The sequence below is a fragment of the Crocodylus siamensis genome, chromosome 2, assembly GCF_052110815.1.
Source record: "Crocodylus siamensis isolate JL-2025a chromosome 2, ASM5211081v1, whole genome shotgun sequence".
In the NCBI taxonomy this organism is placed as follows: domain Eukaryota; kingdom Metazoa; phylum Chordata; order Crocodylia; family Crocodylidae; genus Crocodylus; species Crocodylus siamensis.
Window position 1 is genome coordinate 190,945,739 of NC_143396.1, and position 15,907 is coordinate 190,961,645.

Below are 15,907 nucleotides of genomic sequence, written 5' to 3' on the forward strand. Positions count from 1 at the left end.
GAGTTGGTGCGTGCAGAGCTCCACTGTCTCTCTCAATGGTGTTGCCTTACAGTATATAGACATATCAACAGAGGATAATTTACTGTAGATTGAGCGCATAAGTTATGTGGGCCTTACACATTTTCCCACAAGAAATCCCCCATTCCATAAATGTCAGTAGATACATTAGAATTGTTGAATGGGAAAACATCATATAGGAGATTTATAGAGAACATTTCTATGGTTTAAACACTTCAGAGTTTGACATTAATTCACTGGAAAGTATTTTAGACATTTCCAAATGGATTTTAAAAGTGTTTATAAGACTGGGCTCTGTTCCTCTTTTTCTTATTAACAAGCTTATGTTGGTTTATCAATAACTTATTTATCACAGTAAAGTATTACAGTCCATGACTAAAAAGAGTCTCTCTGTGTTCTGTTTCTATCATTTTTTTTATTAGTCCTAGTATGCCAAGATGGATGTAAAACACACTTGTATAAACTGCATTTATGTATATAGTTCTTTACTAGTTCTGTTTTTAGCAGTAGGATGGAACCCACTGGGTATATCTACATGTGCATATTAATGCACTGCAACAAACTCCAGTGCTTATTGCACCAGAGTTTATTGCTCCAAGGTGTGTGTTTACACATGTGCCCAGGATCGCAGCGCATTGAACTGGATCAGAGCAGCCCCAGCTGGCAGGAGGCCCTGGGGGTCACTCTGCCAGCCTGGGGCTGCTCCCTGTGGCTCAACAGGGCTGCTCCTCCTGTGGAGGGGCTGGCTGGTGCATAAGGATGTTTCAGTGCAGGGCTAGCCAGCAGGCAGCCCCTGCACTGAAGCACCCTTGTGCCCCAGTCAGCCAGGGGAGTGCCTACACATGTGCTGCTGCGGAGCTTTTTACTCCACTTGTAAATACAAGTACTATCCTGTGGCAGAGTAAATTAGTTTATTCCAGCCTAACAGAGTGCACGTGTAGACACACAACATTTACCATGTTGCTAATTAGTCTACTGTGCAGTAAACGTCTCATGTAGATGTGCCTACTGTGTGTGTTAATGGACTTGACCCAACCTAGCACAGGTTACAATTAGTCAAAGGAATCCTAAAAGCTTGAAAGAGTGGAATAAAAAAGTAGTAGAGAACAGTATAGGAAAGAATAATATGAAATAATATGGAAAAAGATGCATTTAAGGTCCTGGATCTAGGAAGAAGAGAGACAGGGCTCAGGGAGAACAGAGTGAAGGTAGAGAAAGAAAATGTAAGAGAAAAAGAATCACCCCTAGTGCCCTTCTAACAATGACCTCACTTTAGAACAGGGATATACAGCATGTGGGCAAGATTTGGCCCATGGAAGCCTATCATCTGACCCACAGTGGTATCTGTGGGTCTCTGACATGTGCATCACATGCAGCACGTGCTGGCCTTGGCCCTATACACTGAATGCAGCACATGGAGTACATCTGGTGCAGACAGCACATGGCATGGAGCCAACCTGGGGTGCATGCTGCTGGTATGGGGCCAGTATGGATTGAGCCCATAGACCAGATCCATGTGCTGGATCCAGCAAGCATAGCTGGTCTGACATGGGCCCCACACATAGTGTGCGCCTTGGACTGGCCCCACATGCTGCATGTAGTGCACACTCAGAATTGCCTTGTGTCACACGAGGCAGGGGTGGTGTATGCTGCACCCACACAAGCCCAGCACTGTGGGATGGATCTGGCATGTAGCCTGGTCTATGAACTGGACCAGGCTACATGCCCCAGACACCCCTGCTTTAGAACATTTGCTCTTCTTTAAACTCATCTGAATCTACTTTGCTGTTATCACAAGATGAAAAGAGGAAAATACTTAAAACATTACTACAGAAACAGTAAAAGCATATTAATTTTCATTATGAAGATAATCAAATGCTTAACTTCCTTTAGCATTCACATAATCATTTCTCATTTAGAAAACAATAGTAACATATCACTCTGAAATTGTAATAGGTCAAAGCTGAACAGCTTGCATTATTGCAAGCAGCAAGGAGGCGAACCATTGTTTTTGCTGGCAGGAGGCCCATGTTGTTTGAGGAAAAAAAAAGCCACTTCACTGCAAGGTGAATGTATGAAATCAAGTTAAATGAATGCACAACAATAATTTAAATTTCACAATTTGAAACTTAGGTATATTAGTTAAAAAGTGCAATACACTGCAATTTTTCCTAATAAGGAAAAGTTCAACTTTTACAAATAGTATTAAAATCCAAACTGCATAATTTATCTCTTTACAAGGAAGTCCAGTCCAAAACAAATTGTCACGATAAAAAACCAAAGTCTCTCATATCCACAACCTAAGTGGGAAATTAAATGTAAACTCACCCCCCTCATCACAAGTATCCCACAATGTACCAGGTAATTGTGCAATCACCTAGAGACCAGCTACATGTGTAAATTAGCTATCACACAATAAAGGCTCCAACCAGCTATAAAGTTAAGATCTCAAAAATGTGTACTAACTTTTCGGCTAGCTGCTATCAAGCTTTAATTTGTATGTGCAGCAGGGAGCCGCATTAGCTGACAAGGCTCCCAGGTGCAGAGGTGTACTATGTCCAGCCAAGGCTGGTAGTCTTGCATCTGTAGGGACTCTCAGCCCCAGATGCTGTCACTCTGGGTCCTGGTAGCACTGCCATGAGGACACAGAGTCTCACAGGAGAGGATGCTGGGTGCCAGGAGGTGCAGCTGCCCTGGGGTGCATGAAAACCCCAGGATTGGGGGATCACAGCTGCTGTGATCCCCCAGCCCTGGGGGTGCGTGGAATGATCTCGTGGCTGGGAGCCCCTAAACTGAAGGAGCTTCCAGCCATGGAAGCTTGCTTCTTGCTGGGCTCCCTTTGCAATAAGGCATGCTGGCGTCTAACGTGTGATCCCACAATCCCACTACCTGCCATGCATGTATGGAATAGCAGGAGGTACAATAGTATGGAACATGTATTAGATCCCAGCATGCCTTTACCTGCATGTGCAGAGGGGGTCCTTAGTACTGCATCAGGACTAAACAGAGACTAATCCTAATCACGCTTTAATTTGATTAAAACTTGCGTGTATGTGTGAGGGTTGGGAAAGAGAGGGGCATATTTGCACATAATTTGCCTTTAAACATCCTCATACACGTTTTGCCATGTTTGATCCATCATATGTCATAGATAAATTACTGTTTCTGTTAAATACCAGTGTAGAAAAATGCAACATAGTACATATTAGTAAGATGCAAAGAATGTTACTTTTTTGTTCCACATTATTATAATTGTGCATTTTAAAGGAAACACAAACTGTGCATTCAAGCCATAAATCAAAAGAGTTAGAAAAAAGGAAAATAGGAACCTGTATTTTTGTGTTTTGTTCCACATTATGAGGAGCAATGAATTATGCTATCTAGTTGTCAAATATGTCTCCTATAAGTAAATCCTAACACTGTATTAAAATAACAGTGTGTGCATAACATATAACTGATTTCAAGCAATATAATTACAACGAAGAAAGAAAAGGATTTTCTGGTCAGGATAACACATTAATTTCTGTCAGAACATATCAGAATTTATTCTGTGTAAACAGAACTGCATATAGATTTTTTTAAGCATCTGTCATATAAATTACCTGTGGAAACCACTCTGAATCCCCCAGAGCTTTAAGGAATGTTACTTCAGTATCTGTAGGAATGGTGCTGGGAATACAAGCCCTCATCAGCTTTTTAAAACTGGCTTTCGTCTGTCGGATGTCACTAAACTCAACAGGAACAAATTCACAATTTAAAGCAAAATCAAGTTTGAAGCCCTGTGGGGGGAGAAGATGACGACATGTTATTCAGCAGAGAAGCATATTTTTTATCAGGAATTTCAATGTGAGCAGGAGTGTTTTATTGCTAAGAATTTTCAAATGTATTTTCATATTCTATTCATTTAAAATCCTGTTTGGTACAAGATGATTCTTACAACACTTAAGAAAGGTACAAAAACATAATTTCTCCCAGAGAGTCCCCATCTACACAGAGAGCTGGTTTAAGGCAGACATTCTTTTCTATCTATTGATCTATCTATCTCTCTATCTATCAACATTTCAACCCCCTTCCTGGATCTGTTGCTGCTAACAACCAAATAACCACACAAGTGCAAATATCAAATTAATCTGAAAACCGGTTATCAAACCAATCAAATGTAATACCAATTACCTCTTAAGAATCATATTAACCAATTATATTTTACTTTCTGTTTAACCCTAACGATAAAGTCTAAAAAAATATAAATATTAATTAAAATTTAAAATAATGTATTAAAAATGTAAAAATAATATAAAATCAGAATAGAAACTATTTTGCAGGAAATTCAAAATTCTGATTTCTGCTTCTAGTTCAGAATTAGGTTTTTTATGGAATGAAAACGAAGTTTCAGTAGCATTTTATAGAAAATGTTTACATATTTTAATGGTTATGCTGCTTATTTTTGTCCTCCTTTTACTTATGTATCATAATCTTTGTCAAGTGCAAACAAAAACACGATTAAAAAAATCCTTGGAACTTCTAGGCTTATACTAGCAAGCTGGCAGACCTTTGTTTTGGCAGGGGTTTTATTTTGCATTCATTAAAAAACTAAAAATAAACTCTGGTGTATTATTTGGGGAATTGTTTTATTTTTATTATACCTTTTTAGCTCACTGCTAGCTGCCCCAGCAGCAGATTGGAGCATGGGGCTAGGACCTACCCCACCCCTGCAGCTCTTTTCAAGCCCCATACCTCAATCACCCAATCGGGGCACAGGGTTGGGACCTGCTCCTGACCAGGTCAGTTCCCAGCCCCTGCCCTGCATGTAGGACGGAGGCTGGGGAGCCTGTTTCCCACTCAGCTCCATAAGCATAGAGTTGGGTGGGGAAGAGGCTGGGGAACAAGCTGAGGAGCTTGTTCCCTGCTCAGCTCCACGAATGTGCAGCTGGGTGGGGAAGAGGAGCTTGTTCCCTGCTCTCCTCTGCAAGCACACTCCCCAGGCTCTGCGAGCTCTCTAGCACTCGTGGAGCTGAACGGGAAACAAGTTATCCAGCCTGGACCCTACCCAGTTGCGCATTTGTAGAGCTGAGCAGGGAATAAGCTGCCCAGTCTGTTCCCTGCTCAGCTCCGCACTTGTGGAGCTGGGCGGAGAACAGGCTCCCCAGCCCCTACCACCAGGGAGCTTCCAACACCAGTTCTGCACCATGGGGCTGGCAATGGGAGACCCTTATCCCCCAGCACCAGATACACAGTCATGGGGCTCAGGCTGGGAGATCCTTATCTTCCAGTACCAGCTCCGTGGTCAAGGGGCTCAGGCTGGGAGACCCTTATCTTTTGCCACAGCTCCGCAGTTGTGCAACTGGGAAATAAGGGTCTCCCAGCACTGATCCCAAGGTTGCAGAGCTGGCGCTGGGAGCTAAGTATCTCCCAGCTCCAGGCTTGCAACCTCAGAGCTGGCACTGGGAAATAAGAATCTCCCAGCCCCCTGCTCCCCAATAGTGATGGCAGAGTGGGGGCTGGGAGATAAGGACCTCCCAGCCCTTGCTCCCTGATCGCAATCTTGGACCAGGGAGTTTGGAGCTCCTTGCTGCTAGGACAGGGGGACATAGTCCTTGCCTGGGCTCTAGTGGAAGAGTCTGCCCTGGCCAGTGATGCTCAAGCTTTTGCCTGTGTGGGCCACCCAAGTGCAAGTGGGATGGTCTGGAGGCTGGAACAAACTCTCAGTGTCCTAGACAGCTACCTTCCTGCCCAAAGTGTCATGATAAGGCCTGGGGCCCAGAACCGCCCCCACATGTTGGGATTCACCTTGGGGGTGGGCCTATCTGCACACCCTCTCACCACTGCATGAAAGGATTGGACTTTGGGAGCCTGGACATCCTTGTATGCCAGGATTCGGTCATCAGGGACCTGGAACTGTCTCTGTCCAACCTTGTACACTGGGATTGGGTACCCTATCCAGTGCGTCTCCACAGGTCCTTGGGGATCTCTGCATGCTGGATGACACGATACTGCAGGGTGGGAGTGGAAAGCTGTCCTATACTTTTCCAACATTACTGGGTGCTTCACATTTCTGGCGATCGCAAAAAAAACTTTCTACTTTCTCATGACAAACTTTCTGAAAGAACTGGGAAATCAAATTAACCTAGAATTGTACAGATCCCTGAATTTAACTATCTTGAAACAGAATGAGTAAATAAATATGTTACATTTCCCTTATATCTGTTTTAGAATTCCCAAATACTGTAAATTGTTATTTAAAGTATAAACAGCAATTAAAATGTGCACTGCCTTATGACAAATATGTTTGATTACCTCATCTCATGGCGTGATGTACTGCCATAAATAGTATTATAATATATACTGCATTCCAAATCAAAAGACAACAGAAATCTGAAGGTATGTCTGCATTGCAAACACTATTAACAATCCTTATAAAAGTTTATATGCTAACACAAGTTACCTACCTGCTTTTTCTCGAGCATTCTTCTGTTATTTAAGGAAAAAAAAATAATGTTACCAAGTGCAACCAAATACAAACTCTTAAATTATAGGGAAGAGAGATGTTACCCTTAATTGAGATTTTTCTCCAAATATGTAGAGGGCAGCTTGACGTTTCAGGAGCTGGTTTTGCAAAAAGTTGCTGTTACTGTAGGCAGCTGGGTTATCTTTCCCTGCCAGTCTTGCCCCAACATCTAGGAATGGTGTCTGAGTGCTGATAAACCGGTTGCTAGAACGAAGACTTGCCCAGACACCTTCATAAAAAATAAAAATATTATAAAACAATATCTTTCATGAAATTGAGATACTGCAGAACACAAAGCATGCACACGCAAATAAACTCTGAAAGTAAGGTGTGTATGACATTTGCAGTTTTCACAGGATGCAACAAAAAATCATGCACTGGAAAGAAATAATTAGAAAATATTATTCCACAATGCTAATATAGTAATCATCTCCCAAACTGCATTACTGTAGGATAGCTAAATGTAGGAGACTAATTCCAATCCAGTTCAACATTATATATTCTACACACTACTTAAACACATTACATTCTACTAATACTGATTACTATCAAATCAATAACATGATACAAAGATGAATAACAATTTGAAATAATAAATGTGCATTCTATAGAAATGCGCATTCTATAGAAAAGAGCTAAGTGCTCTTTTCAGCAGTGGGGACATAAGTGCTGTAGAGTTCCTTGCCTCAAGGCCTATTATTTTAGAGGCTTACCTAGTAGGAATAGCTCTGCTATTACAGAAGCATCTCCTTCAATAACTGAGAGACTATTTAAAATACAGTTTGTTATAAGCAGGGGCCTCCTGAAATCGTGATTTTGTGGATTTTGCAAAATCTGGCATTGCCCATGAAATCCACGGGGAAAAAACAGAAAAACTTACTGAAAATAAAAGGCTGGCTCTTCAAAGGGAGCCACCAGGTCTCAGGGCACTGCAGAAGCCTACCGGGGCAAGGAGGTGGGGGCCGATGGCTGCCACGCTGGCCCCTCACTGGGGGGGGGTTTAAGCTGCATTCACAGAGAGATGGACTAAGTAACTTGACAGCTCTTTTATTTTAATTTAGACAAGTTTGCGCCTTGTTTAACCAAGGAAAGGTTTTTGGATTAATGACTAGTGATTTTTCATTAGTCAATTTCTGCACAGCCAATGTATCTTCTTAAAGTGCCTGATTTTGAAAGATGAACGCTCAATATTTTCTAGAAATCGAAGCTTGCACAGGTATTTCAAGTAAGGTGTTCAATAAATTGGTGAAATTCTTCTTTGTCTAAAATTCTGTTTTAAGTCAGACTAGAGAAGACCATAATAACCCCTCCTTGCTTATAAATATAAAAACAACATCCACAACTTGAGGCACCAAAAATATCTACTTGAGAATGTTTTTCCTCTATGGTATAAAAATGGGGAAAACATATTTATTCAAACTCAATACTTGTTGAGACTTCATGTATAAATGATAAGAACTGCTGATAATGCTGAATCAGGTATAGGATTTTAGCACAGAATTTCTATACAAGCAATAGCACTGTAGCTGTTGCCTATCTGTACAGCAGAGCCTGTCTGCTTTTTAAAGGGGTGTATTTAAAATCTGGAGCTCACTCTGCAGTCACCTGTAACAATGTAAGAATACGCTATGCAAAACTGTGTTGAATCACTGTCATTTCTATAGATATTCACTATCAAAAGTATTAGTTAATACAGAGTTAAGGTTATCTAATGCATAGCATGAAGCAATAGCTCTTGCCTATCTGTACAGCAGAGCCTGCTTGTTCGGCTTACAGCTTTAGATGTAAACAAACAGGTAGGAATAAATGAGAAGGTTTGTTAGAAACAAGGCTGGTGACAGATCAACTCTTTAAACAACTCCTCCAAAGAAAGCCAGTTGTCTAAAGTACCTCACTTACAAAAACATTACCTTTAATATTAGTTTTTCTTCCATATCTGAAGCCATAACGGAAGTTGTATTACAGTACTTTTTTTTGCACATCATGTACCTCCAAAAAAGAAGACATGCACTTGTTTTGGGAAGGCAGAAGGAACAAAAAAAAGATTTTTCGAGCCATGACTGAGTTCTGACCCTGTGATATCAACTAATGCTACACTATTAACAGTTTCACATCCACTACTGAATCAGCAGGAGCTTTTGACAATGGCTATGAAAGGGTCAACACTGTAGCTCTGAACCTGAACAGTGAACTCTGCCAGTACAAGTCTCCACGTTTCCTCCATTCTGGCACAGAAAATCAGTTACTCTGCTTATGATCTGCATGCCAATATGGAGAGCAAGAGGGATGGGAAAGGGTATATGTGGTATGTGGCTAAATATGTGATTAAGATTCATAACAGGCATGTAACAATTTATAAATTGTTATTCATTTTGTGAATGAAAGGAGGAAATTCCAGTAAAGAAGACCAAATACTAGGAAAAAATAAGGTAGGATATCTTGTGATATTTTGTAACTGTCAAAAGCACGCTGTCATCATGGCTTGTGGCAAAACAAGCAAAAGCAAAGAACCAATTACAAATAGTTGCAGACTAATACATTTACCGGTTACCGATAACAGCAATTAAAGGTGGTTTCTTTCTGTTCTATCTGGTGTTTAATTTTTGCAGTTTTATTTTGCAGTGAAATTTTGGAAAATATGGCTTCTTTTATACACATTATGTTTCTGTGCATTTCTAGCTGAGCAAGAAGTTGTTACTTCTCTGTTCACCAGCAGTATCAGTGACGATGTCAAGAAAGTCCCGACTGTATAACATTTCTTAGTTACTCTGCTAGACATCAGAAATAGCGATGAATATTGTTTTGGGAAATGCTTTTTGGTTTTTATAATTTTAACAAAGACAAACAAATTTAAAGGGGTGTATTTAAAATCTGGAGCTCACTTTGCAGTCACCTGTAACAATGTAAGAATACGCTATGCAAAACTGTGTTGAATCACTGTCATTTCCATATATATTCACTGTCAAAACTATTAATTAATACAGAGTTAAGGTTATCTAATGCATAGCATGAAATAAAACATTAAACCAACTGTGGAGATGGTAGAATAGAATATTGCTTTCAGGACACAGAATACAGTACCTTGATGGACTCTTGCCTTAGCTGCTGATTTGGAATGTGAATGAGTGAAACACTTATCTCTGTACCCAAGCACTGGTAGATAACAGTAAAGACAGAAGAGGGAGGAATGGAATGGACATTGCAGCGAGATAGTCATAGCAAATTGAACAGGAGAGAAGAAAAGGGTTACTGTCAATTTCCACAGATCTAGAATTATACCAGAACAAATTTGACAGTACTTAATTTAATAGACAGCACATTTCCTAGTCATGACAAGACAATATGTCAATCAAGCCAAAAAAAACTAAGGTAAAATGGTAAGGAAGCACTTATTACTAAAGAGAATGATTTTTGAGGACCCTGCAATAATTCTACACATGCAGCACAGCTAAATAGATGTGTTATTATATACTTATTATATCAAATGGAAACAGCCATTCAATCACATAGCTAGACACCTCATTGTCTGTGTGTGTAATGTCCTGTGTGTGTAATGACTAATAAAAATAAAGAAAAGGAAGAGGGGAACCAAGGTTAGAATACTGAGTTTATTTTACAACAATTCTGCATAATCTGATTATTAAATGGATGCTAAAGCGGCTGGCTTGTTTACTGTGATAAAATGGCTCACTGACTATAAATATATATTTATTCTTATGTATTTACTTTTTGGGTAATATTGAAATATGAAGGAGAGAGAGAGAAAAAAATATTTGCAACATTTACTATAGAGTCTTTTGAGAGTTGCATGCATATTTCAGTGATTCTAGCTTTAATCTCCTATTTTCTAAAATAAATGTATTGATGATTAACATCTTAAAAATACCACTACTTTCAGGCTGCCTGCCTAAGGTCTGTTTTTCTGTTTGATCAAAAATCTCTTGTATCTTACATTCTCTGTTCCAGATATTTCACCAAAAGTTGCAGCATTGTGAAACATTGTTAAACTAACCATGAGAGGGCATAAAACCTAACAGAACCAAAATTAAATATTAGCAGTAATGGGAGTTCTTCAAGTTTAGAAGTTGGATATAAATGGTGTCATCTTAGGATTTCTTTCAAGAGCACAGTATCCTACTATTGAACGTGGACGGTCCGGTGTTTACACACTTTGTATGGAGATACTCCTCCCCCTCCTCCCCTTCACTTCAACTCCTTATCTTCTCTCTTTAATCAGAACGGTGCCATCATCTGATATATTGTATTTATCCGAATCCAAGATGACTTCGAACTTAAGATAACTTAAGATAATTAGATTCTAAAAATGAAAAAAGGAAATTGGTTATACTTTTTCCATGTTTAAAATCTAAGTTTTGGAGGGTCATCTTAAATTTGTCCTCACCACCCACTACCGCTGCAGGGAGGTAAGCTGCTGTGCTGGCAGCAGCTTCTGCCCTGGCCCTAGTGTTGAGACAAGAGCTGCCACTGCTGCTGTGTGGTCAGACTGGGGCCAAAGCCATCACATGCTCTGTGCTCCCTGCTCCTGGCCAGAGCACGGCCCCCAACCAGTGTTGGAGCTGTAACAGGAAGGTAAGCAGTGGTGGTGGAGGGAGGGGAAGAAGCACCAGGAAGCACAGGTTGTGGGCAGCAGGTGAGGGGCAGGGGAAGAGTGGGCAGTAGCTGCAGCTCTGACCTCAACCATGGCCTTAACTATAGCCGCAGCTGGCCCTCTCTGTTTCACGTGTACTTGAATCCAAGACAAGTTGCTTTCCCTCCCCATGTTGAATGGGGGAAAAGAAACCCTCATCTTGGATCTATGGAATTTATCAGATACTTCTGCATATCAGCAGGATTCTCACAACTGCATCTTCCAGGCATATGGAGTTGCTGTAGTTAAGATAGCCTCTCTCCCTCCTTTCTCATTGCTCCCTTTTAACTAGTAAGCAGCAATAACTGAGAAACATCACCCAGGTCTCCCTATCCAAATTGTATCCATTTACAGATATCCGAGACAAAGGGATCATGCATCTTTATTCTTATTCCTAAAAATGAATTTTATGGTGCTCAATACAGTGCTTTTTTCAACTTGTACAATTTAAAATTGCAGTAAGTGGCTCATAATTGAAGAGCAAAAGTAAGCTGCATTTCACTGCAGATATCCTCTCCTCCCCCCACAAGAAAAAACCTTTGTCTTTATTTTTGTTGATGCTACAGTGACCCACCACTGGTACGTGAAAACAGCTTTGCTTGAGGAGTGCACCATGGTTAGTGTCCCAGTTCTGCTTCCCTATCTCCCTTTCACCAAGAACTTACAGCCATATTTTAAAATAGTTATTTTTCTTCTTCCCGGGGCATGTCAGCTACCCACAGTTAATACCCAGGCATGCAAAACTCAAAAGTAACAACCTATTGAGATTTATTAATAAATGATTTACTTATTTTGTTTTAAATACAGCTTTCTGCACACTGACCTCTCTCCTTCATTTATACATCTCACAAAGTAAAAATGGTAGCTAAAATTAACTTCAATCACTTCACCACTTAGTGGCCCACTGTAATGCCCCTGTACAAGCCTATCTATTAGTTCCTAAGCATGTGGGCATTTAATTTCCATGGAGTAAAGTTATTCAGATGAATCATCTGAATGTTTAGATGTTATTGCAGAAATTTTACTAAACAATGGATTGATCTACAATGTGGATATTCTAAGACATTATTTAACCACAACTCTAATGCAAAATGAACATGTTTGGATGCTAATAATATCCTGTTAACAATTAATGAATGAACATTTAATTTAACTACTATACAAGAGGTGTTTTAAAGTCATGTATGGCTGATGAACTAAGAGTCTCTAATATGTATCTTATTATTTTATAATGGAATTAATTGACATGTAGACTAATTTTTATTTCACTACTAACATTATAGTATATCTCTTATTTCAGATAACAGTAATGTTTAGTCTTTAGCTAGTCTTACTAACCTCCTCGAGCAAAGCTATTGGATAGATTTACATCCAAGTGTCCTGGCACTACCTGCTTAAACACAGTGGACAATCTTGAAGCCCTCCTTTCAGTGCCTAAAGTCAGTCAAAAAGAATATAAGATTAAAAAACTACAATATCATTCAGACTAACACATTACTCAAATGAAAAAATGCTTTCTTTTCATGTATAATGCTTCTAATTGCTGCCAATTAAGAAAAAGAAACAACATATATACATTTGCAACATTACAAAGGGTTAGGAATAGCTAGTGCCATCAACGTATATAATGACAAATGAAGCAAAGCATGCACAGTTGGGGATGATGTTACTTTACAAGAAAAGCTGTCATTTAGGTGTTCCAGGCCAGTTCCACCAACTGATTAAGCCAAGAAGACAAACTTTTAAACCACATGCTCCTGTTTCTAACACATCAGGGTTACCTTTACGTGAACCCTATACCAGGTTTCATCACTTGATAACTGAAATAGAATAGTGATGATTTTCTTAATGATTTAACTCAGACATAGCTAAAATAGCATGTATTACAAGAATTGTAAATTTATTTACAAAAAAACCCTACATCTGGAATAAGAATGAAACTTATTCTAAGGAAGCAAAACACAAGAAAATAACTACTACTTATGCACCCTCAGTTACCATTGCAGCTGAATACTTCATATGCAATTCCTTCACAAATTTTCACATAACTTTAAATAATGTTTCTTATCCTCTTTTATTTGAAGTAAAACCGTATTTAATATGTTTGCTATAAAAGAGTAAAACATTTATCAGTGATAATAGTGACATCTATATAATACAAATACAACTGTAACTACTGCATTTACAACGTGGCACATTTTTGCTTTAGGAAAAATATTTGGAAATATAAATTGTAATGTTTGGATGCTACCTAACTACCTGATGGGTGGTTCCAAAGAGGATGGAGCTAGGCTTTTTCAGTGGTGGCAGATCACAAAAAAAGGAGCAATGGTCTCAAGTTGTAGTAAGGGAAGTTTAAGTTGGATATTAGCAAAAACTCTCTCACTAGGAGTTTGGGTTACCTAGAGAGGTAGAATCTCCATCCTTGGAGGTTTTTAAGGCCTGGCCTGACAAAGCCCTAGCTAGAATGATTTAGTTGAGGGTGGTCCTGTTTTGCACAGGCAGTTGAACTAGATGACCTACTGAGGTCATCCATAGATGACTTCCTGAGGTCTTCATAATTTTCTACGATTTTATGATTTATGGCTTTTTTCTCAGTAACTGCCCTTCATCATAAATACATAATTTATTGGCAAAAATAGTAAAAAAAAAAGAATGTAAAAAACTACAAGGTTGATCTATAATTTTGGCCAGAGAAAAAAGTCTTTTGGATAGACATTTATCTTTTCATGTTCTTAACACTTTGAAATATTGTCTGCAAAAAAATGAAGTGAACAAGATGCCTGAAGGGTGTAGCACTCTTCTGAATAACAGAATTCTGATTAGGTAATCTAACACATACACAATCAGAGTGATTTCACTTTTCCTCTTAGTTATAGAAACATAGACAATACACTACAATTTTACCTGGCGACAGAGCAATTGCTGGTCTTACAGTTAAAGTATTACTGCCATTCATTTTGTAATGGACGGAAATTGCATTCAATAAGGCTTGTAGGTATTTCTCTTGTTCTATACTGCTTGAAGATTCTAAAGAGGCAGGAGCTAAATGAATATAGAAAAATACAAAACAGATAAATAATGCTATATTTACTTGTATGTTTATGATCCAAGCAGCATAGGTAACTAAAGCATAAAAGATCCGACTGTGAATGAGAATAGTGAGCGAACTTTGCATTCTTCTGTTATATACATCAACTATTTAGCCTCATTTGCATGTGTTTCAATCTAGGAAAAAAAATCAGTGGTTTAAAAAGGAAGTAAATTGTTCAGTGGTCATTATAAAAAATGCCTGATTATCAATGGTCACCAGAGAATCATACTAGAGATACTATAGTTTTCCACTACCTTCAGAATAAGAAATGATACAGCAACTTTGTGGCACCTGTTTGCAAAATTCAACATTTAAAAAAAGTTAGTACTGAATATATAGAATAATTTGTTTACCATATACAAGTTAAAAACTCAAACAGAATGGTTATTTGCCTGACTGTATCAAATTCTTTGAGATGTGTTGCCTGCACAGATTCCATGATTGATATTCATGCACCCTTGTTGCAGTACACTCAGGTGCCTTGCGCCTGAGAGTGGAGACTGCTCTGGGGAGACCCCTAGTGGCAGAAAGGGGGAGGCTCAGCTGCCAGTCACCAGGGCTGCACAGGTGCTGGTTGCTGGGGCAACTGGGAAAACCAGCTGACAGGAAGGGGCAGGGCTTATCCCTTCTTAAGCCCAGGAGGGCAGTCCCTCTCCAGCAGTTGTGGGAGTAGGGACTCAGCTCGGACAGACAGAGGGGAGGACTCTGGCAGTGAGTGCATCCCCCGGTCGCTGCTGGGGTTGGAAAGACCTCTTTCCCCCCCACTCCCTCACTCTCTACTAGGGAGTAGATGTTGTTTGACCGGACGGTCTAGGTTTTATGTTGTAGCCCACAGGCTTTATGTTTTATGTTTACTGTTTTGACTGGAGGACCAGGTGAGGCTGTTAGGGGTTGGAGGAGGCCTCACAGGGACTCTCCAGTAGCGTGGGGGTTCCTGGTGCCTGAGAGGGTGCAGCATTTGCAGGGTGCAGTGGCCCTAGCCCCAGAGCGAGCGAGAGGGGGCAGCGAGGAGCTCCAGAGTGAGCGAGAGGGGGCAGCAAGGAGCCCTGGGGGTAAAGAGGAGGGCCAGAACATAACAGGGCCCAGGTCAAACCACGTCAACTCCATCTGCGAGGCTTGGGCTGTGGTGTAGGGGAGGAAAAGGAGCCGCAGGTAGTGCCCCCTGTCATTGGGGCGTGGAAAAAATGGGCAGCCTCCTGCTGATTACAACCATTTTCTAATTAAGTAAGATCAAGGTGTGGCAGGCGAGTAAGCAGGTGGTTGGCCCATTACAGGAGGGTGGAGCCACCCCAGAAAAGCTCTGATAGCGATACTCCTGTCACAACCCTATGTATACTTTTTTGATGAGCTGTGTACATTGTGGCCATGCCTATACTCCTTGTAGACAAGGGGATAAAGTACAGAGTACTTCAGTCACCACTCAAGTTCCTTCAGCAATAGGAATCTCATACAATAGGACTCGGAGTCACTAGGAAAGGAGGAAAGCTTGTGGACCTTGTGTGGACAGAACTGCAGTTACCATAATGTTCTCTCTTGGTGACTTTGGAGGTGGAAAGAGAAATTCTGTTTCAATTCTGAATTGTATTATAGCTCATTAAAATAAGGATCTAATGTGGAAGCTGAACTAAAGACTACATGTGTA

General features: G+C 40.1%; 1 protein-coding gene across 6 annotated transcripts in view; it reads right to left on the minus strand.

Annotated features, from left to right (window-relative positions):
• SBF2 (SET binding factor 2) overlaps nt 1-15,907 on the minus strand; it is a 491,808-nt gene that overhangs the window by 39,116 nt on the left and 436,785 nt on the right. For 4 of the 6 annotated variants that reach the window (XM_090032679.1, XM_090032681.1, XM_090032684.1 and 1 more), the window contains 5 exons: nt 14,079-14,216; nt 12,510-12,605; nt 9,605-9,676; nt 6,568-6,752; nt 3,621-3,797 (listed from right to left, as the gene is read on the minus strand). In XM_090032679.1, the coding sequence (XP_089888805.1) occupies nt 3,621-3,797; nt 6,568-6,752; nt 9,605-9,676; nt 12,510-12,605; nt 14,079-14,216 (668 nt within the window). The remainder of the gene's footprint in view (nt 1-3,620; nt 3,798-6,567; nt 6,753-9,604; nt 9,677-12,509; nt 12,606-14,078; nt 14,217-15,907) is intronic. The other 2 variants (XM_090032680.1, XM_090032682.1) reach the window with 2 other exon arrangements.